Source organism: Oreochromis aureus, linkage group 6, assembly GCF_013358895.1.
Source record: "Oreochromis aureus strain Israel breed Guangdong linkage group 6, ZZ_aureus, whole genome shotgun sequence".
In the NCBI taxonomy this organism is placed as follows: domain Eukaryota; kingdom Metazoa; phylum Chordata; class Actinopteri; order Cichliformes; family Cichlidae; genus Oreochromis; species Oreochromis aureus.
This window is the reverse complement of record NC_052947.1, coordinates 6,908,762-6,932,993: the sequence shown is the minus strand read 5'-3', so window position 1 is coordinate 6,932,993 and position 24,232 is coordinate 6,908,762. Positions and strand designations below refer to the sequence as shown.

Below are 24,232 nucleotides of genomic sequence, written 5' to 3'. Positions count from 1 at the left end.
CACCTCTGAACCTGTTCTCAACGCACACCTGTAGCTCGTTCACACTGATTCTGCTCTGGCTTTTCATCACAAGGATTATTCCTGGCAGACTACTTAAGATGGCAGGAGATGCTGCTTCTTTGCTGGATTGTCGCACTACCTGGCGTCAGTGTAGCCTAGCCTTTTGAGTATCTTTTGTGATTTCCCAGAGTTTCCTCCTAATGTTGTTTTCCTTTGTGTACAGACCTCTCGGAATGTCTGCTCGTCTCTCCTGCTGCCTGCATGCCTGTGGATGTGTCACGGACTGTGTAAAAGAGGAGCGTGTGTGTGCCTGCCCTGGACCTTCCCTCACCTTCGGACCCCCCCACCCCCTGGAGCCCCATGTTACCTGTTCCACTGTATATATGTATCTATCCTCACCTGGTGCCACATTGTAAATAAATCCTTCACCATCTCTCTAAAGTCTCTAAATTAGAGTCCTGCGAACAAAATTCTCCAGTATGGATCGCAATGAATTCTGGGATAGGGTGGGCCACGAAAGATACACCCAACCCATCCTTCAAATCCAGGGAAATGGAGGATGCATTTGTGGGCCGCATTTGGAGCAGCCTTCAAATTTGGACAGCCTTCATCACCTGGCTGTGACTTAATCAGCCTACAAATGCGGCTTCCAAAGGATGCAGCCCCTGAATTTGGACACAGCCACTGTGGAACCATCCTTTTGTCTACTCAGCAGCATACAAAGATCCTGCGAGATGAACCAAAGTTTTCGAATTTTCATTCATCAGTCCATAATACCTTCTTCCAGTCTTCAGTAGTCCAGTGTATTTCATGGCCCAGGCAAGCCTCTTTGTCTTATTCTGATGTCTTAGCAATGGCTTTCTTGCTGCAACTCGTCCTGTCAAACCTGAAGTTTGAAGTCTTCTCTTCTGATGTGAATCTTAGGACACATTGATCACTGACACTTCAAACAAACATTAGGGCCCTGGATTTCTCCTCAGGCCACAGCCTTCACTTCTAGGTGGTGGCTGTCGCTCAGAAGGTGGAGCAGGTCATTTGACAATCAGGTGGTTGTTTTTGGTTCCCTGGCTACTCCAGTCTGCATGGCAAAGTATCCTTGGGCACGATACTAAACCACAGGTTACTCCCTATCTGTTCATGAGAGCATGAATGTGTGCAATTGTTAGATAGAAAACTTGTTTTGCTTCTTTTCTTATTTATTATGTTTTATTATTATTTAGGGGTTTGTTTGTTTTTTATAGAACATTGTAGTGGCTGAAGGAGCAGGGCCATGAGCCCAAAGTCTCATGGGATGTTCATGCTGACATTGATGAGTTGAGTCACAGTGTTATAAGAGCTATTTCAGTTATCCTGTGTGCATCTCTCATTCTTATTGTTAATTTATCATGTGAATTGCAGCTGTTTGTTTAGTAGTGAGTAATGACCATCATGACTGGGACTGCTGTGCCGTTTAATGATCTATGGTCACTGTTGCTGATTAGGGGTGTTATGCTAATAGAGCTGCATTCCTGTAGTTGAGCAGTTAATGAAACAGAGGGACTGCAAATAAAGATTGAGATCTCTCTACTTACCACAATAATTTCATTATTTTTATGGTATGGCAATCACCTGTAGCAGCAGGTGCTTCAGTTCAGAATGCTACAGATGACTAGTATGATAATGGTACTATAAACTGTGTGTGTGGTTATCAAATGTGGATAAAAGAGCAAAGAGCTGCATCAACATGGCAGCTTAAAAGAAGCTGAAACTGTCGTGTTGGTGATAAACCTCAGATGTTTATCACCAACTCAACAGTACAAAGATTAAATCAGGAAGTTCATTTTTTCTTGTATTGGCTCGTTGTGCGCATGAAAGCTGTGAAGAGGAAGGAAGTTGACATATTTCAGAAGTGTGATTTGTCTTTTGCCTGCACACCAGAGAGTAAAAGACTCTTTAGAGATCTTGACCTTCACCTTTGAAAGTAGAATTGTTTATTGGTTACCAATTGTTTATTGGTGTGTACATGTGGTTACATTATTTACTTGCTGCCATGTTTTACTGCTTCTGAAGTTACACAGACAGATGACCGGAGCACCTATGAGTTTAACTGGTGCAGTGGGAGGATTTGTTTTGGTCCTTCTCTCTGTATCAAGTGCTGTATGTCTGCATTTAACTTGAGAAATGAAGGAAATGTGGACACTGAGAAATTAGGGTGAATTCCAGTTTAATTCATTATATAAATACTACGGTTTACAGTTATAAAGCTAAGCTTCCCTAAAATGCTACCACTATTGGTTTTGTTTAAAAAATGTTATTGTCACACAAAAAAAGATGATTTGAAATGAAGCAAATGTTCTGTTAGTATATTATGATGTATGCTTGCACTGGACATGCACCAGAGGTGACATTTTTGTTACCTATTCTGTTGCTGTAAATAGTTTGTCACGCCTTAAGTCTATTTTGGTTTCCTGTGGTTTTCACACTGACAGAAATTCTTCATGAATCTGACTGCAGTGCGATCAGAGTGGAAACTAACAAGTGCATTAAAGGTTTAACAATCTGTCCCTGTTCTACTTATTAAACTGCATCACAGGATAATTATTGTTATCTACAAGCACCAGGTGCCGTATGGAGATATTTCTGTTTGATAGCTGTCTGTCTTTTAACTCAGTAAAGTGGAGAGCAGTTCAGCGATGCTGACCTGTAATAGTGACACTAACCCTGCAGTTAATTATCCTTGATACAAGGAGAATGAAGACTTACCAAACACATCAGTACAGTGAGAGTTATTATTGTGAAGCCAAGAACAGCAGAAGATGTCAGAACTGCACCTTACAGCTGTTTGCTTTGATAGGTGAGTTATAAACTCTCAGGATCTGATCAAATCAAATCAATATATTTATTCACACACTTTTTGTAACTGTGTTAAGAAAAGAAACTCCATCGTATCGTATGTTGATGGCACGCAACAAATAAATGATCACTCTATAAAGTAATCTCTTAATCTAATCTTTCTGCTTGGATGTGTCTCCTGACTATGGAAACCCGTTTCTGCCACTAAAAAAAAAGTATCCATAACTCGAAAGATAACTCAAGTTATCTTTCTTGAAATTTCGACTTATTTTCTTGAAATTTCGAGTTAGCGCTGCCAATCAGTAATCTACTTCACAAATGATGAAATCCTTGTGTTATTAGCTGAATTACATGGTGTCACTATCAGCAAATGTACTCTCGAAAGCGCCAATTTGTTGCAATCCTGGCTCCTGGCAGAGCTAACTCGAAATTTTGAGTTAATAACTCGAAATTTCGAGTTCTGGATACTTTTTGTTTTTTTGGTGGCGGAAAAGGGCTTCCATACCTGTCTCTCCTGTTTGCTTCCTATATGGAAACCTGTACTAATGATGAATATCATCAGACTGACTCTGGTGGTCCTGATGCTGATTCTTCTAGAACCCTACACCTCGTCTCGCAGTCAGAGATCTTCTAAGCAAAGGATGTTAATGGTCCCAAAAACTCATTTTTCTGATTTCTGTTTTGCGGTTGGGTGTTGATGCTAGAGTGCAACATTACTGATGGAAGATGGACAAGAAACGGTCAAAGCCATCAGGTCCTCAGTTTAGAAAAAAAGAGAAAAGAGGAGAAATGAGCAAAAGATACAGGTAAGCAGATGTGTCTTTGGATAAAGGCCGGTATTATGTATCCTGAAACAAGATAACATTCATAAGTAGGGATTGGGAAAAATTCTGTTTATCCTTTGTTAACCACTTGGCTATGATATTAAACAGTAGACAGACAGTAGACCCTGACGTGGCTTAATCTAATCCTTTGGACTGTGTTCAGAACAATATTAATTTGCCATTAATTGGAAGAGGTGTTGTCATGGTCTGTGTGCAGGCGGGCAGGAAACTGACCCAATATGGAGACTCACGGAGGCAGAAACTTAAACTCAAAGAACCTCAGCTTTATTGCTGGCAAAAAGCAAAACAGAAACCAAACTGAAAAGCTAGAAAACAGAACTTGAAATAGAACACACAGGCTAGTATTAGGGATGAGGCGACAACCAAAGGGAACACACTCAGACACTAAATACAGGTGGGGAACAGTGTAGATAGCAAACACCTGGGAAACATGGCTGACACTAATTACGAAGACGAGGTGCGGAGGAAGCGAAACAGAATACACTGCCCTTCAAAGTAAAACAGGAAACAGACTGGGCACAGAACTAAACCTTGAAACTAGAATACAAAACAGAACTCAGAACACAAGAAGTTATATACAAAGAAGAAATCATAGAATAACAACAATAATACAAAAAGCACTGTGTCACCAACCCAAGACCGTGACAGGTGTATTGTTGATTTGTCTGCTATTCTCAATGTATGATGAAAAATAATGGCTGTTTTATAGCCATTTGCATACTCTCTCTCTCTCTCTCTCTCACTATATAAAATATTTAAACTGGTTAAATTCAGTACACTGTAAAAAAAAAAAAAAAAAGTTGTTTTATGACAAGATGGATGCTGTCATTATATTTTAGTATAGTGTTTGAGTTGAGGAGAATAAAAGCATTTAACATTAATTGTACCAATGTTGTTGTGTTCGAAGCACAAATTAATTTAAAAAGTTTTAATTTATGAATTTTTGAGCACATGGTGTACTAGGTTGTAATTGCATAGAAATGTACGTTTAAGAATATAAAGAACTATATTTAATGAGTTACAGTGAAAAGAAGTGCTTGGAAATAGTAATATAAACAGAAATTTAAATTTTTCTATTAACAGAAAATATCAGTTAATGATACAGAAAATATACTGTGAATAAATGGAATTTTCTGTTTTATAGCTGAAGGAAATGTCCGTAAATAGTACAGAGAGTATACTGTAAATCTACAGAATTTTCCGTTTTATCATTTACAGAAAAGTCCGTCAAACTTCCGCAGAAAAACAGAAAATGTACTGGCAGAAAATTACCAGGACATTTTCCGTTTTTCTACAGAATTTTTTTTTTTACAATGTATGGTTCCAACAAGTTTTCACAATAACATATGTTAATGTACAATCCTTAATTTTTTGTGTGTGTGTGTGTTGGGGTGGTGGTAAAGAGAGAGCTCGCCCAGGGCACCAAACAGGCTAGGACCGCCCCTGCTAAAGTGTGTAACCACATTCACTCAACCACTTGAAATCCAAAGTTTTAATGAAGGAAATCAAAGTTATGAATTTTGTTTTTTTTAAAATAAGTAATTCATTGTTGGTGAATTAAATCCAGGAAAAAAGAAATCTGTTGGCTAACAAATGAAGCTAAGAACAAATCTTTAGAGATTATACAGGTAAGCAGTTCTATATTTATTTTTAACCTATCATTACATTGAGTTTAGTAGGATGATATAACTTCATTTAGAAACTGCATTTTGTGTTTACTTGTGTTTTCTTTGTTTAATATTTAAATTTGTTTGATGTTCTGAGACATTTAGGTGTGACAAATATACAAAAAATTAGGACATCGTGAAGGGGGAATACACTTTTTTTACACTAAGAAAGAAGTGTTTGTGAATGTGATAACTAACTAGAAACAGAAAACATATCTGTTGCAACCACTGTTTTTAAGGAAACTCAATTTAGAAAGGATTTTTTCAAAATTGCACATGATTGTTGGTTAGTTCACCACAGGGTGACTGTGACATCATTATTTAAACACACATCTCAAAAGGGAGGAAACTAAGGAAAGAACAGGAATTATGAAAAAATGCAGAGAAATATATAAGAAGAGAGTAAGAATGATGTCATTAAATCTGCCCACTTTTAATGCATTACACTAGCTGAATACTGTTGGATTAACTTATGATTTAAACCCATGCATGAAAAGGAAAAAAAAACCAAGATAGGAAAACATGCCTAACATTCTTTATTTTTTTTTTGCACTAACATATATATACAAATTCTACAAGCACATTTGACCTCCAACTACACGATAAGATATATATACTTGTATGATGACACCAACAACCAACATGGTCACACCAGTTTGTTTGTTCAGTAAGTTTTGTCTTTTATCCTGTTTTGTTTTATTTTTATCCACATTCGGTCCTCTGTTTCTTTTCTATGCCTCTCAATGTTCCTGAAAAAAACTGTCAAAGCAAAGTAAATGTTTACATTACAAAACTCTGTTACTAATCAACTATGGATACAGTTTGTATTAGTAAAACACAACATGATATAATAGAATCTAGTGGCAGCATTACATCTTCGCCAGAACATCCATGTTCTTAAGGAAGCAATTGCTGCTGAAATAGTATGTTTGTAGATGTATTTATTAACATAGTAAAAACTCCAAAAAGAAATCCTTTTGATAGAATTAATTTTGTTTTGACACTTGCTCAAAATTAGAGCATTATTGGGGTATAATACAGGCCCGATACAAACAAATTCTTGATGTCCATGACTGTAAAGGAAACTGTTCCTTTTTTTTCCAGCAGGGCTGAAACGTACGTTACTACGTTACACAAGTATTCGCTTGTCTGCATATGAACTTCATATCCCAACTCTTCTGATAAGGTGTTCCACAAAGTTTAGGAGTGTGTTTCTGGCAATTTTTAACCATTCTTCCAAAAGTGCATTTGTGAAATCAGACACTGATGTTGGTGAGAAAGCCTGCCTTGCAGTCTCCTCTCTAAATCATTTTTCCCATACTGTCAAACTGAATTCTGTCATCCCTTTGGCCCAAGCATTTTCCTACCCATCATCTGTGAGCCAGTCAGCCTCTGTTCCATATGCTTTAAATGAGCGGTCCCCAACCCTCAGGCCACGGACCGGTACCAGTCCGTGAGTCATTTGGTACTGGGCCATGAGAGTTGAGGAATTTATGGATTTCAGGGTTGTTATCATTAACTCGGTTTCCCTGGATCTTTTCCCGTGTTGGAGTTGTGTGTCTTATTTTGAAAGAAATGTTTACACATTACCATAGCGACCAGAGAGCATTAAGGGTCAGAGAGGAGGATGTTACTCTCAATGTTGTTGTTGCATTTCAGGAGAACGCTGCTAATAAATTTACACAATTACACAGTGAATTTGCGTTTATCATTTTATTTACAAAACACCATATCATTTATTTTGTTGTATTTTTCTGCGACACCTTAAAGGTCGATCTGTGACAATATTGTCTGACTTTAAACCGGCCTGTGGTGTAAAAAAGGTTGGGTACCGCTGTTCTACTGGGGTGAGGACAGTGCAGGACTTGACTGTACAGCTAGTCAGGTTCTTCAATAAAGCATGATTTTTCACTCCAGAGAACAAGTCTCCACTGCTCTCGAGTCCAGTGGTGGTGTGCTTTACAGTACTGCATCCGACACTATGCAATGCACTTGGTGATGTAAGGTTTGGATGCAACTGCTCGGCCCTGGAAACCCATTCCATGGGATTCTCTGTGCACTGTTTTAGAGCTAATCTTAAGGCCACTTGAAGTTTGAAGGTCTGTAGCAATTGACTCTGCAGAAAGCTCGCGGCCTCTGCGCACTATGCACTTCAGCATCCACTGACCCCCACTTTATTTTTACCTCTACTCACACTTTGCTGTCATTCCCAGTCACTTTCACTTTGTTATAATACCACTAACAGTTGACTTTATTAAGAAATTTCATGACTGAACTTGTTGGACAGGTGGCATCAGTTCCTTTCACAATGTCTGCATGCCTAGCTGCTTGATTTTACACACCTGTGGACATGGATGTGATTGGAACACCGAAATTCAATGATTTGGATGGGTGGATTAGGGTTAGGGTTAGATACACTGTATCACTTATGGTGATACAGTGTATCTGCAGAACTTTACTTCCGAATAGGTGAAGCAAAGTTTGGTATCCTGGATGCACTGTTTTGTACCATGTATCATAACAAAAACAGAGTGGGTTGGTTTCTGTATTGTGGTTTCTAATTCTGGTTCATATATTTTTGGAGTGCTTTGTTGATGCTGCTGTACAGTGTAGCTGGATCCTCCTCAGTTTCTTGGTTTCTGTTACTGAAAGGTAAGGATAAATTAAAATAAATCAAATGTTAAAAATAGTGTCATCCACTGGTCAAGTTATCCATTCACACTGTCAGTCTTTTTGTGTGTATGTATGTATGCATGTATTTATTTATTTGTTTATAACATTTGGCTGGGCAGTTATCCTGATTAGCAAGGTACATCCATTCTAAACAAGGTAACTGGTTACAAAGTTACATTGTTTAGCACTGGAATCTTAATAGTTTACAGTGAAAGTCACACCCATGTGTCATTCTAAAGGTTCATAACACTAGATCCATTCACCTCTATCACCACACAGTCATGATGTGTAGAAACCAAAACAGGTTTTTATCAGGCTGTTGACATGTTTATTTCTCATTTAAAACTTGATACCTTAACATGGAATCAACCTCAATGGCTAACTCTCATGGCTATTTAGACAGGCAAATCAGCCTCATGTTCGAATGTGTTCAGCAGAACCATATGCAAATAATTAGGATGGGAAAAAACTTGACTGAGCTAACAACCAACTCATCATCTACTTAACAGCGTGAAGTAAGTCCACTTTTAGACTGCATAAACAGGATTTACATGGAAACAAAAAAAAGGATGGTTACACAGACAGACAGATCGTTTGCAGGAGTGGAAGTTAATTTCTATCCCTCTAACACCTACTGTATCATATTTAATATATGAGTTTTTGAGCCCTCTACATCCTCAGTGTGATTTTTAAACCGTGATCCTCTTGTATGTTTTTGTTTGTTTAATTTAATTATGATATGTTTAATTATGATTAATTATGAGCAATATGTTGCACAAAAATGCTGCACAAATTAAAACTCATCTGCAAAATGACTTTTAATTTCTTTTTCTTAATTGTCAGAAGATTCAATAAAAATTCCAGTTTTTTAGAAAAAACTGGAATTTTCTGACAAATATTTAATAGTTCATGCTTTACAAGGCTAGAAATCTGTGTATATCATGTGATATCAAATGTTCAAATCTATTAAAAAAAAAAGAAGGAGAAGTGGTGATGTGTGACTGTCCTGGCAAGTTCCCCTCAACAACAAAATTTTATCCAACAGCAATGATAATGTTGTTGGATGTGTTGCTTACCTTGGTGCAACACTGACACTGGCAACTTTAACGGCAGCATACTGGATTTTATTTTCCTCTTCTTCCTTGTGCTTCTTTGATTTGATGTTGGAATAGAGAGGATCTGTCTGCTTCTTAGAAAACTGAATGCTGGCATAGTGAAGGTTGCAATTCTGCTCTACTGGTTGCTTCTGTAGACATGACACATTTAGGATTATGAGTATAACTGTAAGCCCAGCCTTGATTCTTATGAATCATCAGTCAACTTTCTAAGTCACTTGTCATTTCACCATTCTAACACCAGAAAAAAACAAATCTAAATATCTGACTTAGCTTCTAAAACAGACATCAACTAAGCAAATAGTGATACTTTCTGTCTGTAACTGACTTGGATAGCATTTCAGCTTTAGTCAGTGAAATGTGGAACCACCTTCTGTACATGGATTGATCTTTCTGACCTGTGCACTTGTGCCTGGGCTTTTTGTAGGCTCAGGGAGCTTTCTAGGGATTTCCTTTTTCCTAGTTGGAGGAAAGAACAAAGGTTTAGATTGCTTAAACTAACTGACAAGCTTTAAGTAAAATATTTCAAATAGTATGTCGCTCACCATATCGAGAATAAAATCCAGATGAGTACGACAACAAGAAGAATGGCAATCGCTGTTCCAGCAATGACTTTCCACATTTCTGAGTAAGGGGGATAAAATGAAACCTCTCACTGTTAAATATATTGTTCTATATTATGTTTCCAGCTTCTGGCGCCATAAAACAACAAAATGTTACTGCCATTTAAAGCCAAGTTTCACCTTGTATTACTCATGAATACGTGTGCTTTTGAACCATTTTGCACTCCACAAATATTTACCCGCAACACTCAATGGAAGAACTGTTTCCTTCCAAAGTAGCTGCCTTATAATAGATGGAATAAATATACATATTTTCAGAACTTAGCTGGAAATCCTACACCTACATCCACCTACTTTTTATACCCTCTCCTCTTTCAGCTTCAGTGGGGTGATTCAGACTGGATTCAGCCTGCAACAGCAATGATCTTCTGTCATGGTCCTGCGTTTGTGACCCAGGGTTTTGAGTTTTGGTAATGTTTATGAATTTCTAGTTTGTTATCTTTATATTATAGTTTTTATTTTTTGTCATTCAGGCTTTTATTATTATTATGTGGTAACGTTTATGTTCCAGGTTTTATGATCTTAGGTCCTTTCATTACTGTTATCATGCCTCCCCTGTGTTCCATGTCACATGTTTAGTTTGTCTGTGTCAAGTCTATGTATCTGAGTCTCAGTGTGTCTTACTTCCTGTTTAACTTTGATAGTCTCCTGCCTTGTGTCTATCATGTTCAGTGTTGCTTCCCTTCTCTCGTTAACCTTGATTTGTGCCAGCTGTTCCCTCTCTTCAATTCATTTTGAACTATGGTCAAATGTTTAGCAAAGACATGGAGGAGTCATTCATAAAGAAGAAAGCTTTGCAACTATCCTGACTAGTGAAGGCTGTGTCATTTCCACAACACATCTTTCCTCCTGAGGTCCACAGAGCCGTTGCAAGGAATGACTTAAAGGCTCCGGAGGTCACTATATATGCACGTAAACTTGTGTCAAAAAAGTTCACCAAACTCGGTATGCACAAAATGTTTTCCTTCATTGTGTGGTTGAACTTAGCGCAGCTGTAGGATTTGTTTCTATCGGTCACACGAAGGTACGTCACAGCACACAGCTGTCAAAGTTCAACTGGTATGCGTGAGTACTTCTTGCTGCCACGCGTGCACTTTACCATGCTATAATGGGAAACTGTTATTGCATGGCTCAAGCAATAGAAATGAGTTGGTTTCAGAGCGCAGCACTGCGTGTGCACCATTCTATGTGAAAGGGCCTTAAAGCTGTCTTTAAAATACAATGGAGGCTCTGTCATGGTTTGGGGTGGCTTTTCAGCCAATGGTGTTCAGGATTTTGTCAGTTGTTGGAATTATGAATGCAGACAAGTGTACTCAGATTATGATTCACCATGCAATACCATCTGTAAATCATCTGATTGGCAACAACTTGGTTTTCAGTAAGAAAAAGAGCGTACCAGTGTCATTCCCGCTTAACCGCACAACAGCCAAGAGAAAGGTCAAGCTATGAAATCCCAGCTTGTTCTGGACTTTACACTGGTAAGCCCCACTGTGTGCAGGACTAAACTTATCAATGATGAAGTTGTGTCCTGATGCTTTTGCTGAGTCTTCATCCTCCTTGTACCAGGTGTAATTAGCTGCTGGGTTAGCATCACTGCTACAGGTCAGAGTCACTGAACTGCCCTCCACTATCTCAGCAGAGGGACTCACTGACACAGAGGGAAGCTTTGGAGCATCTGGAAAGTTATACAGATTCTTCACTGATATTAGCATGCAAAGTATAGAGAAGCCTTTGGAATGAATGAAGAATACTTACACTGAACATTTATAAACACAGGTGAAGAGTTGATCTGTCCATACTGATTCTCTGACTTGCAGAAGTAGTTTCCTCTGTCCTCAGAGCTGATGGAGGTGAAATGATGAACGCCCTCTGGTCCTACAGGCAGTGGTTCATCCTCCTTGTACCAGGTGTAATTAGCTGCTGGGTTAGCATCACTGCTACAGGTCAGAGTGACTGATCTGCCCTCCACTATCTCAGCAGAGGGACTCACTGACACAGAGGGAAGCTTTGGAGGATCTGGAGGACAGTTTGCAAAGTCTTTTATTACACTAATGAATATAGCAAGGCAAATATCTGCTTAGTGTGTGCAACTCATAAAAGACAATGAGAATAATTTTCTATTATTACTTTATGTCAAAAAGACCAAATATTATTTCTACAAATTCACAGACGTTGTTTTGCCCAATAACTAGATAAACCTAGACTGAATGTGCCACTTTGATTTCAGGGTAAGTTGAAATCGTGGCAGTTCTGTACTTTCCACAGTGTTTACTTAAAACTGATTCCAGCACAATATATATTCTCTCACTATATTTATTCCTACATTGATTTGCAGACTTGGATAAAATGAGGGCCTAGTGTGTTAGTTGAATAGTTGTTTTGTAACAGTTTTTTCCTACCTATATGCAGATCAAGCAATACAGAGTACGTATGAATATTATTAAACTAAAACCACATTCTAATTCCTGGAACTTCACTATGGGACTACAGTGAATTAACACAAAAAGAAACTTTGGAGCATCTCAGTGAAAACATTTCAAGACATTTCATGATCTCTTAGAAATGACATATTCGGATTACCTAGGGTTAGAGGTAGGGCTGGGGCACCGTTTATTACTAATGGTGATTTAGATATCAGAGGGTTAAATTGCACTGTATTACTTACACTGGACATTTATAAACACAGGTGAAGAGTTGATCTGTCCATACTGATTCTCTGACTTGCAGGAGTAGTTTCCTCTGTTCTCAGGGCTGATTGAGGTGAAATGATGAACGCCATCAGGTGCCCAAGCCAGGAATAGCCCCTCCTTGTACCAGGTGTAATTAGCTGCTGGGTTAGCATCACTGCTACAGGTCAGAGTGACTGAACTGCCCTCCACTATCTCAGCAGAGGGACTCACTGACACAGAGGGAAGCTTTGGAGCATCTGGAGGAAATATACTAACATATATTAACTGCAAATTAAGTCTTACGTGTTGCAGATTAACACTTGATTTCTCTATGTAAACCACCATATACAAGCTTTAATCTTATACTTATTTCCTGTACAAGAAGAACACCATGAATTAGCTATAAAGAGACGACTGTGTTAGTGTCACATAACATTAATTAACTGGGTGAGCTAGGATTAGCTTATCCTGGTCATGTTAATCCTTTTTTTCTTTCATTGGGAAACAAATTTCTTACAAAGGCTAGAATATTATGAGGAAATGATCAGAATAATAACATTTCAAATTCAGTCATCCTTTAGGGTGTAATCTCTTTGTAAAGTTCGCCATTGTTTAAGGGAGGTGTTCATACAGAGAAGTGTCCACACACATCTATCTTCTAAAATGTGGTTCTAAAAAGTTAAATGTGTGAATTATGCCCTCTTAAATGAAGCAGTGCCTCTGTAAATATAATGAGACAGGATATGCTATGCTACATGATTGTGATGACCTCTAATGCTCTTTTCTTTTAGTTGCAGTCAATGCATTGACCACAACTGGCTTATTCACTGAATAAACCTACTCCCAAGTAGGTTTGTCCTTACAGATATGTTGCCCTGACAACCAATATAACAAGGACTATAAATAACCTAAAAAAAAAAACCAAAACCAAAAACACAAAAATGGGGTCTTCACAAATTGTCAGCAGTTTGATTTGGCTAAAACTTGAATCCACTTACAGAGTAAGTTGAACTGCTCATATATCAGCATATCTGCTCCAAATATCAGCAATTTCACTCACATTTTACATTTATAAGAAGATGTTTGGATTTCCTGATTCCCAGCTCATTTTGTGCTGTGCAGTTATACACTCCAGAGTCGGATGACTGAATCGACGGGAAGCTGAGCTGTTTTGTAATGGACAGGGGTGTTTGTCCACCCTCCTTGTACCAGGTGTAATTAGCTGCTGGGTTAGCATCACTGCTACAGGTCAGAGTCACTGAACTGCCCTCCACTATCTCAGCAGAGGGACTCACTGACACAGAGGGAAGCTTTGGAGCATCTGGAGGAACGATAATCATTTGTTAGATGGAAATAAAGACATACAGGAAGCTGTTGTATGCTTACATAAAATTATTTTTAAAAAAACTGGGGGAAACTGCTCTTGAAAAATCCACCCTTTGTGTTAGAGTTTTGTCAGTGACACTGCACTTACACAGTGAAGCAGAGCAGTATTTTCCTTGTCCTTTCAAAGCACAGCAGATGCTGTCATTAAACTGAAGGCTGGTTATGTAAGGATTTTCTTCTGTAACCTCCTTTCCATTCTTGAGCCAGACATAAGAAACATCTCCGGTGCAGCTGCTCTTACACTTCAGCTCCGCTTTGGTACAAGACTCATTTACTCTTATTTTTGTCACCTCTACCTGCAAAGCTGGACAAGTGAAAAAGGCCCCCAAATCACACTGGTGTTCATAAAGAAATAAAAATAAAAGATTCACTTGTTGTAAATGACTTAATTGGATTGTGTGGCAGGTTGTGGTGGGTGTTTCGGCTGCAGAGGAGGGGTGGAGCAGCGGTTTTATAATGTGGTGTCAGGGGAGGCTGATTGTTTCAGCCAGCAAACATCATCTAATCATCCCTTCCCTACTTCAGTAGAGGCCGAAGCCAGTGCTGGTATGTGCGAGCAAACTGAAAATAAAATGAGTCAAACTAAACATCTGGGTCGTGCCTGGTCCTTGTTGTCTACACATTGTAAACATAAATATGCTGCCTTTAGCAGAAAAAGAAAATAAAAGATTTGAGATCATTTTACCTGTGATAGACAAAGTGATTCCAGGTACACCAGTATATTTTCCTTCAGTTTTGTCTGTTATGAAACGGAACCTGTATTCACGGGAGTCTGTCCATTTCAAGTCTGCCATTTTCATAGTGCAACTTTTCTCAGTACAGTTGTACTGAATCCGATCTTTGTAATCTAAGTTGCCTTTGAGGTTCTCGTTGTTTTCAAAACACCAGAATTCTTCTGTAACGGTATACCCTGCAGGATATGTGTAGGTGCATTTCATTTCCACTGTTGATCCATTGGAGGCACATATCTTAGCTGTAGTGTAAGTCACTCCCCAGCCAGCCTTATTCTGCACCACTGTAACACAAATCAGAAAATAACATGTTGTACAAATGCCTCATTATATAGACTTGCCAGGTAATGTCTGAGGCACTGGATTTGCCAATCTTTGAATTAGAGTTGTATTTGGTGGGAAAATTTTCCATGTACCTAACTTGGGCATTTTTCCAGCAACAAGCTTATCTATCAAATCTATCACATTTTTTAACCCATCATAAAATAAGGTTTACAAATGAACACAGATCACTGTTTATGGAACGACAACGCCATAGTAAGAGATATATAGTTAGACTGTGAAATTAAGAATTTTGGATTAATGAATCTCTTAACATTAAGTGTGATCACCATAATGTTAAGAGATTTGTGGCTGAGTCAGAGCACACATGGGTTTGTGCAGATAAAGGCACAATGATGAAGGTTTCTGCCAGACAAATACATCAGATTAAGAGAGCAGCTGCTAAAAGGCCATTACAAAGCAGCAAACACATATTTGAAGCTGCTGGTGCCTCTGAAGCCCTGCAAACATCAAGGTGTAGGATCCTCCAGAGACTTGCAGTTGTGCATAAACTTTCTATTCGACCACCCCTAACCAATGCTCACAAGCAGAAATGGCTGCAGTGGGCCCAGAACTACATGAAGACTAATTTTCAAACACTCTTGTTCACTGATGAGTGCAGTGCAACTCTGGATGGTCCAGATGGATGCAGTGGTGGATGGTTGCTGGACAGCCACCATGTCCCAACAAGGCTGCGTCGTCAGCAAGGAGGTGGTGGAGTCATGTATTGACACGGGGAGAGAGCTGGTCGGCCCCTTTAGGCTCCCAGAAGGTGTGAAAATGACCTCTGCAAAGTATGTGGAGTTTCTGACTGATCACTTTCTTCCATGGTAGAAAGAGAAGAACTGTGCCTTCTGCAACACAACCATCTTCATGCAAGACAATGCACCATCTCATGCTACAAGGAATACCTCTGCATCATTGGCTGCTATCGGCATAAAAGGAGAGGAACTCATGGTGTGGTCCCCATTCTTCCCTGACTTCAATCCTATTGGGAACCTTTGGAACATCCTCAAGCAAAAACATGAGGGTGGGAGGCAGTTCACATCCAAACAGCAGCTCTGGGAAACTATTCTGACATCCTGCAAAGACATTCAAGTAGAAACTTTCCAAAAACTTACAAGTTCCATGGATGCAAGAATTGTAAAACTGCTATCAAATAAGGGGTCCTATGTTAATATGTAACTTGACCTGTTAAGATGTTTTTCATTGAAATAGCTTTTGGTTTCAGTAAATATGATCTCCTAATGTCATGAAACGCTGTGTGGCAGGCAGGAGATGAGGACTCAAGGTGCAGGACTCACAGACTCAAGGGATGAACTTAAACCACAGCTTTATTTGCTGGTAACAGAAAACGAGCATACAAAGTAAAGTAAACTAAACTTACAAGGAGACACCGGGAGAACCACACAGCATGAGGGACAACACGACACTGACTCAAAGAAACACAGGGTTTAAATACACTGGGAGGTAACGAGGGGAATGAGACACAGAAGGAGAGCACAGCTGGGAGAAATCAGGACTGATGAGACAAGGAAGCAAAGAAGGACACATTGACATAAGACATGGACCTTCAAAGTAAAACAGGAAGTAAGACACAGAGACGCGAACTTGGCACAGTGGAGACAGCAACTAAGAAACACAGAGACATAAACCATAAGGCAGAGGTCTAAGAACCAAAATACACAGAGGGAAATACTGAGCTTGGAACACAAGAAACTAGACTCGAGAGAGTAACAAAAGACCAACCATGAGAACATAATTCACAATACAGAGTGACAGAAAACAAGAAACTCAAACATGCAAAGACACAGACTTACACAGAACCGAGGGGACACAGAAACATGAAGGGCAACGGATCAAAACTAGAAACCATAGATGTCAAGAGATTCATTCTAAATGACTCTTCTTCAGCTGAGAGTCTAACGGTGTGTTCACACCGAACGTGATAGAGGCGGCCAGAGCGTCAGGTTTACATGTAAAGTCAATGGATAGAGCGCGATGACACGCAATTGCGCGTCCAGCGAAAATTCGGAGGCAGATTTGCGTCGCCAAAACGCCAAAACGCCTGAAACGCGCGTCAGTGTAGCGCGTGGGGCGCGTTTGACTCGCGAAAAAAACCACGCGCGTGAATTTTTGTGTTGCATTTTGTGCATACGCGTGTTTCGCCTCTACCGCTCGAGTTGGAAAATCTGAACTCCAGCGTCAAATCGCGCCGCGACAACCAATCAGGAGCCTGGTGACGTGGCTGTGACCTAGGTCAAAGGGGCAGATCCAGCCAAAGCCCTTCATTCTTCAATGGAGGAAAGGCTAATCAACGCCGTAGCAAACAACCCGGAGCTGTACGACACCAGCTGCTTTGTGTACCGAGACAGGAATATAAAGGACCGAGCTTGGAGGAAGATATGTGAAGAGATCGGGCAACCTGGTAAGTTCATTAATTTCTCTTTTACATTTTCACTGACCGGGAAGCCGCACAAAAAGCTAGCAAGCCACCGCTATTTTCCCACTGATGTACAAATACCGTTCTGCTTTTATGCATGTTGTCATATAGGGATATATTTTGTTTATTAATAAACAGCACACAGTGGTCCCGCTCATCCGTCACTGCCTCGCTTTTTCGCTGATTTCTTTCTTTTTTTTTTTTTGCACAGTACAGCATTGCATTCTGCAGCCTGATTGACAAATCTCCTCCGTGTCGTGTCTCCTGCGCTTGTCAAATTTATCATGTTTTGTTTTGATAACCATCACATCCAATAGATAAAACAGCACAAAAACACCCATAACTATGATCCTCATTCGGAAATAGACACCTGCACCGCGAGGGAAAAAGGCGCACGAAAGTGGCAGGCAGATGAAGACAAAACACGGCATAATAATACTTTTACGTTTTGTAATCTACAAAGGTTTGCACTTTGAGAAACAACTTGTGAGAACTGTGACTAATGTTCATGTGTGGGGGGGGAAGTGTATAAAGTGCGTGGCGAGGGGCTAGTTATTCTGACAACCCCTGCTGCAATAAATGAGGGACCACTGTATATACTTTCTCTATGATTATTGTATTCAACCTGTTAACATTTAATATTGTCTTGATAGAACCAGCTGATTCTGCAGCAGAGCATCCCCTGTTGCTTCTCCTTGCTCCCCAGTCCCTGAGCTCCTGCTGCTGCACCCACAGGTATGCAATTGTAGCATCAGATGTACAGCAAGCACTGATAGCTTTTTACTCGGTGGGATTCCCTTGTGATCACCTTTACTAAATATCTACAACCAATCTGATTATATCCTGTTTTTTTTGTTTGTTTTTTTCAATGTTGAAATTAAAATCTAGTAGCAGCCTTTTCATTTCTTTGTGTATTGTGCTGTTTTACAGGCCCAGAGAGGAGGACAGCTCCGAGGCAGATGAGGGACGGGTCCCAGGACGGTCCATCGGTGGTGGAGCTGGCCATCCTGGTGTCCCTGAAGAGGCCACGCCAGTCTCCAATGGAGCATTTCCTCCTCAGCCTTGTTCCTGCTCTGGAGAGCAGCTGGGTCCTTTTATTCCTGTCTCTCTGTAAATACTTATATTTTATATATTTATGTTTAATGTTTTTCTGTTTGAGAATTTTAATATTATTTCAAATAAATTTTTATAATGACTAATGTCTCAGTTCTACTACACAGCAAATGTTGGCACACGACTTGACACATGTAGAATTTATTTCATATTATACTAATGACAGAATATACTAATACAGTGGGATGCAAAAGTTTGGGCAACCTTGTTAATAGCCATTATTTTCCTATATAAATTGTTGGTTGTTACAATAAAAATGTCAGTTAAATATATCATACAGGAGACACACACACATGATATTTGAGAAGTGAAAAGAAGTTTACTGGATTTACAAAAGTGTGCAATAATTGTTTAAACAAAATCAAGCAGGTGCATAAATTTGGGCACCACAAAAAAGAAATGGAATAAATATTTCGTGTATATCAATGTGTGTGTCTCCTATGTGATATATGGGGTGCCTTTGTCTGGACGTGCTTCCCATCCAGAGCTCCACAGCAGAGAGGGAAGTTCCAGCGCTCCTGGAATCCCTCTGTGATGGACCGCCAGTCTCCAGGTGAAGGCACAGCCATGAAGTCGTCCACTAGACAGTCCCAGATGGCCGTCGCTACCTGGGGCGTGATCTGGCACACTGTGGACACACCGACTCTGAAACTGAACGTGATGGTCCTGAAGGAGTCCCCGGTGGCAAGGAACCTGGACAAAATTGTTCAAAATTAGTATTATGTGTACTGCAGTTACAAAATACATTATTCAAATTCAAAATACTTTTGTGATGTCAGATTTAAATTACAAAACATAAATCTTACATAAAACATTTTGTAATTATAAGGATAATTACATAACATATATTAGATATAATATAAAACAGTCAGTTGTGTTTTGTTTTAACTTTAACATATCATAATTTGATTGGTAGCAACTTTTACCACTACAGTGTGCCAATCACTCATAATTCCTAGACATGTCAATCAGGTAGGAATGAAGTAAGACATTAATAGAAATAAAGAGTTGTATGTTGACATGTAGCCCTTTCCTTGCTTAAATCATTGTTAATATTTTTGAAAAATTAACCTGTGATAAGACTTATCAAGATAGAATATGCTAGATAGAACCATATAACTAAAGATGAACCAAACTGTTCACAATTTTATCTAGTTCTCAGTTTTAAGAAAGGCTGCTGACCCCTGTTATAGAGTCTGACAGCTGCGGGGATTATATACAAATATTCAACTATACCAGAATTAAACCAGGTCTAAATTTTAAAAAAAGGAGTGAGTGAGTATCACTACAAAGATTAACCCACAGTGGTCCTCATACCACAGTTTGCTATCAGTAAACACCGACGGCATTCACTGTTAGCATACCACAGCCATGTTAGCAGTGTATAAACGATAGTTTAGTATATATTAGCACAGGTATCAATAAAGGACTACCGTATTAAACACTTTTACTAACCTCAGGCAGATGGACAGGCGCTCTGCAGGTGGGATTGAGCGCCTGTAGTTGGTGTCTAGGCGGACGATTCTGGGACCGACGCGGGACAGCAGGTCCTCAAACTGGGCGAGTGAAAGACGGTGATATCGCTGAAATCGGCCGTCATCCAGGCGCTGCTCCTCGAGCAAGTGGTGAAACTCACCAAACTGCTCACGCCTCTGGAGGACCTGATGGACCCAGGTACGGCGAGGACGTCCTTAACGCCGCTGCTCTGCTCTCCACAGTAAATAGAGGAGGGAGACTCTCTCTTCAAACGTTAGCTCGACAGCTGCCATCTAGCAAAGATACTGTCTGGCACAACTTCCTCCCACATCCCTCCCACATTTCCGGTTCACGCGCGTCAAAATATGCATTTTTGACGCGCGATGGATTTTTCTTGGACACGCGTTGAGGTGAATGTGCACGCGTCAAATTAGGGGCGTTTGGGGCGTTTTCGCCCGCGCCTATCGCGTTCGGTGTGAACGAAGACACACACTGCAGATCTTTACTTGCAAGGGCGGTCACAGAACGTTCACATCAGAGTGGGGGCCCTGTGATCAGCACCCTGTTACCGCTCTGGCCTTTATTTATATACAAAGCAATACAACAGTGAATACGTCTATTCATAGGCAGAGGAATGTTAGTGCGTAGGAAGTGAAGATAAGAGTGGTTCAGGTGTATGTGTGTGTGTTGTGAGATTCAGAAGGACGCGGCCCCTCTTCTTGTTAGGGAGCGCAGATAAAAGTGTCCAGCTCTCCTCTTTCCTGCTTGTTCAGCTATTATCGCTGTGAGAAAGAATTTATAAAACAGAAACAGGTCTTGTAGTGGGCAACAGTCTAAGTCATCAAAAGGTCATCAATTCAATTCAATTCAATTCAATTTTATTTATATAGCGCCAAATCACAACAAAAGTCGCCTCAAGGCACTTTATATGCACATACTACATATGCAGTATTCTATCATATGTAGACTTATATCATTAAAAGCTTATACTGACTACTTAAGTACAATTTTCTTTTGACAATAGAATAACTCACAAGTACAATAATACAAAAACCACGAAGAACTAAACACGCTGGGTCAGGAGACCCAGGACCCTGACACCTAATGCTGCAAATTCCACAAATGGCCATTTTCAATTCTCTACAACCTATAAAATCTTTTGAAACTCTGTGTGCGTAATAATTTGGAACAGTGTATTTTAAGTTTTTTATTTTTAAAAAAACATACTGTTTTCATTGGGAGTTTTGTTCAGTAACATTTGAATTATACTCTATTGGTTGATGACTCGAAAATTATGCCGACTGTCATTTGAATCGATTATTTAGGAAAGACAGAGAAAAATATCATTTGCATAATAATTTGGAACACGGTGTATACGCACACAACAACAAACAGGACACGCAGCTGAAGACAACAGACAAAATGGCCATGTCTCATGACATTAAACTCAATATAAAAGAACAACTGTTACAAATAAAACAGGAAGTGTGACACAAAAGTACAGAGGAAAAGGATCAACGTGACACGAAGGGAAGATATGAGGACCTGAGACCGAGTTATGATGCGTGTGTGTAATGGTATTTTCCAACAGACTGATGGATGAATTTATGTTATTAAAAACACATAAGAGTGCATTTGTGGTTTGTAGAAGCACGCCGTGTTCCTCCACCATATTTGGTTATACTGGCCAGGAAAAATGTTTCCCTTCTGACTGATGCCAATTTACATATGTGGCTAGAGAACAGCCACATATGTTGTATGCCAAAGGCAGAGGAGAAAAGACGTTGTAGGTATTCATATGCTCTGGAGACATGCTCAAATTGGTGTCTACAACTGATATTGTCTCAGTTACTTATTAATAGCATGCAAACCTCCCGTCTCTGGATGGCTGAGAAAGGCAGTTTGCATAAATATGACGACGTAAAACAAAAACAGCTGGTAGTAAGTTACTTTACATCATGCCAGCTAATGTTTTTGAATGGTTTGAAAGGTTTGGATGTCTAGTTTGATCACATTGTTACATCATTTGAGAGTTTAGTCACTTAGCTTCAGAGTCCAGCAGCTGTCCATTTATGCATTGTTGTCAGTCAGAAGTGATTTTCTCTCACTCATTGACTCGTATCAGACTCCTTTCACAAAAGGAGCTACAAGTTTTATAGTTTCACAGCATCCTCCAGATCTGATCCAAACATCAGTATAACAGAAGTAAAACTGTAAACTTCAAATCTTTTCTGCCTCTGTTGTGTATTTGTGACGTGTTAAATAAGACACACGCAGAGCACTGATCAGGCTCTATCCCCAAATTGGGTTTTTTGTGTGTAAACAAATAAGAACATTAAAAATAGCTATTATGCTGAATGGCGGTGGGGTAATGATAACAGCAACAAATCAGGAACACAGAAACCTGACCCAACTGGAAAGGAAACAATAAACCAGACCAAGAATAAATATAAAACTAAATTTTAAGAGGAATGAAACGAAGAACACAACTTGAACATAACATAACATCACTTGACAACCTAAAAATCAAGAGTTCAACACCAACAAATCGTGACACTGCCACTATGTAAAAAGAAAAAGCCAAAAGAAAGAACCATGGAAATGAAATTATGCATCCATCACATCAGACCAACTTCTGTGGTCTGGTGTGCTGGAAGCATTGTGAAATATGGCCCAGCTTCCCCAGGCAAGTTCTGTGTACTTTTTAAGTTTATTTTACATAAAGTTACAGATAACAGCCTTCCAAGTCCAAAGAAACAAATACTATTTGCTCAGTGTCAGTATCATTTTACCGATGCAGGAAAGGACAATCTGAATGTGCATTCAGCATTTGCTTTGCAATGAGGCCCAAATGAAATGAAACATTTTTAGGTGCTTATAGCTTCACAGCTTTTTTTAATTCCATTTCTATGCAGCAGAATAACTGAACCCAAGTTTTTCAGGTTCATAAGACGTGTATCCTCACATATTGTAAGGACTAAAACGAAGACGTAGAGGTACTTGAGTATTTTTAGAGTATAAAAAGCATCATGCAGTGCTATTGTCTTCTATTCTTTCAAGAAGAACATCCCAGTTTTGTATATAATCATAAGTGAGGAAATGTATCAGCTGAGAGGGAAGCCAGTATATAGAAAATATCACTAAAACACCTACAAACAGAAGGGTATATTGTACAAAAAAACCAATTTAATTAAAAAGAAATCCAGTTTTTGCCTTCAGTATTCATCAGGGGTTTGAAATGGGTGTTAATGGTTGAATATGTGTTTAAAAATAAGCCTACTATCCAGCCAGTATCCTAAGTATCTTTAAAAATTGGCAGTTTCTATTTTATAACAATATTTCATTTAAATATGGACAGAAGGATGGAACCATCAGCAGACCATTGGTGACTAGTTTTAAAACTGTTTTTAATATATTTCAGAATGACCCAGCAGCATCATAACACTGTCAGACAAAGCTCGGACATATGAATGGAGTCACAAATACCACCTTTCTAGATAATTGTCTGACATGAAAACAACAATAAAATGAATATGAACAGTACCTTGAACAGAGAAAAGAAGGGCAACAAGAAGAAGGCTGAGTGCTCTTGTTGAAACCATTGCTGTTCCTCTTGCTTGTCTGTCTGTTATGACAGTAACACTCCAGCAGACCAGTAAAGTGCGTGAAAATAAAGCAGTCACATAAAAACAGGAGCAGAGACTGCTGTGCTCATGAAAAGCACAATTTGCTTTTGAAGAACCAAACAACAGCTTACAGAAGCAGCTTCCCGTACGTCCTTCCTTTTCAAAATAGTCATACACAGTTCTCTGTTTTGCATATCAGAATGTCTGCTGTGTGGTTCAGGCCAACAGTGCTTTTTTGCTTTTAAAAATGTAAAAGTTAGCTGCAAAGAGAAGGAAGAAAGAAACAACATAAAAAATTTACTGAGTTAACTGACAAACCTTTCATCAGCCACACATTCCTTGTTCTAATAGACTGTGACCTCTAAATAAAAATGGGTTTTAAGTTAAACCCATTGTGGTTGGTCCTGGCTCAGCTTCGGCGCCTGGTGAGCTCATCATTGGACCCACTTCAGTTTGCCTACCAGCCTGGCATTGGAGCAGATGATGCCATCATTCACCTCCTACATCGTTCCCTCGCTCACCTGGAGACCGCTGGGAGCACTGTGAGAATCATGTTCTTTGATTTCTCCAGTGCCTTCAACGCTATTCTTCCCTCGGTTCTGAAGGACAAGCTGGAGAACTCTGGAGTGGACCACCACCTCTGGTGGACTACTTCACCGACCGACCACAGTATGAGGACTCAGGGCTGTGTGTCGGACAGGGTCTTCTGCAG

General features: G+C 39.5%; 1 protein-coding gene across 1 annotated transcript; it reads right to left on the bottom strand.

Moving 5' to 3' along the window:
- Positions 1 to 5,865: 5,865 nt before the first annotated feature.
- Positions 5,866 to 23,660, bottom strand: LOC120440600 (B-cell receptor CD22-like). Its single transcript, XM_039613339.1, has 11 exons — positions 23,439 to 23,660; positions 14,496 to 14,825; positions 13,899 to 14,114; positions 13,485 to 13,745; positions 12,421 to 12,681; positions 11,511 to 11,771; positions 11,152 to 11,430; positions 9,678 to 9,756; positions 9,531 to 9,591; positions 9,094 to 9,263; positions 5,866 to 7,989 (listed from the first exon to the last, which is right to left on the bottom strand). The coding sequence occupies exons 1-11, from the start codon at positions 23,494 to 23,496 to the stop codon at positions 7,902 to 7,904; spliced, it is 2,064 nt and encodes a 687-aa protein (XP_039469273.1). The 5' UTR covers positions 23,497 to 23,660; the 3' UTR covers positions 5,866 to 7,901.
- Positions 23,661 to 24,232: the final 572 nt, after the last annotated feature.

What these genes read in the sequence shown, in the direction of transcription:
- LOC120440600 (XM_039613339.1), bottom strand. Translation starts at nt 23,496, where the DNA reads ATGGTTTCAACAAGAGCACTCAGCCTTCTTCTTGTTGCCCTTCTTTTC. An exon ending in GTTAAGCGGGAATGACACTG is followed by an intron (nt 9,757 to 11,151) that starts GTACGCTCTTTT and finishes CCCCTTACTCAG; the next exon opens with AAATGTGGAAAGTCATTGCT. An exon ending in GCCCAGGCACAAGTGCACAG is followed by an intron (nt 9,264 to 9,530) that starts GTCAGAAAGATC and finishes TCATGTCTACAG; the next exon opens with AAGCAACCAGTAGAGCAGAA.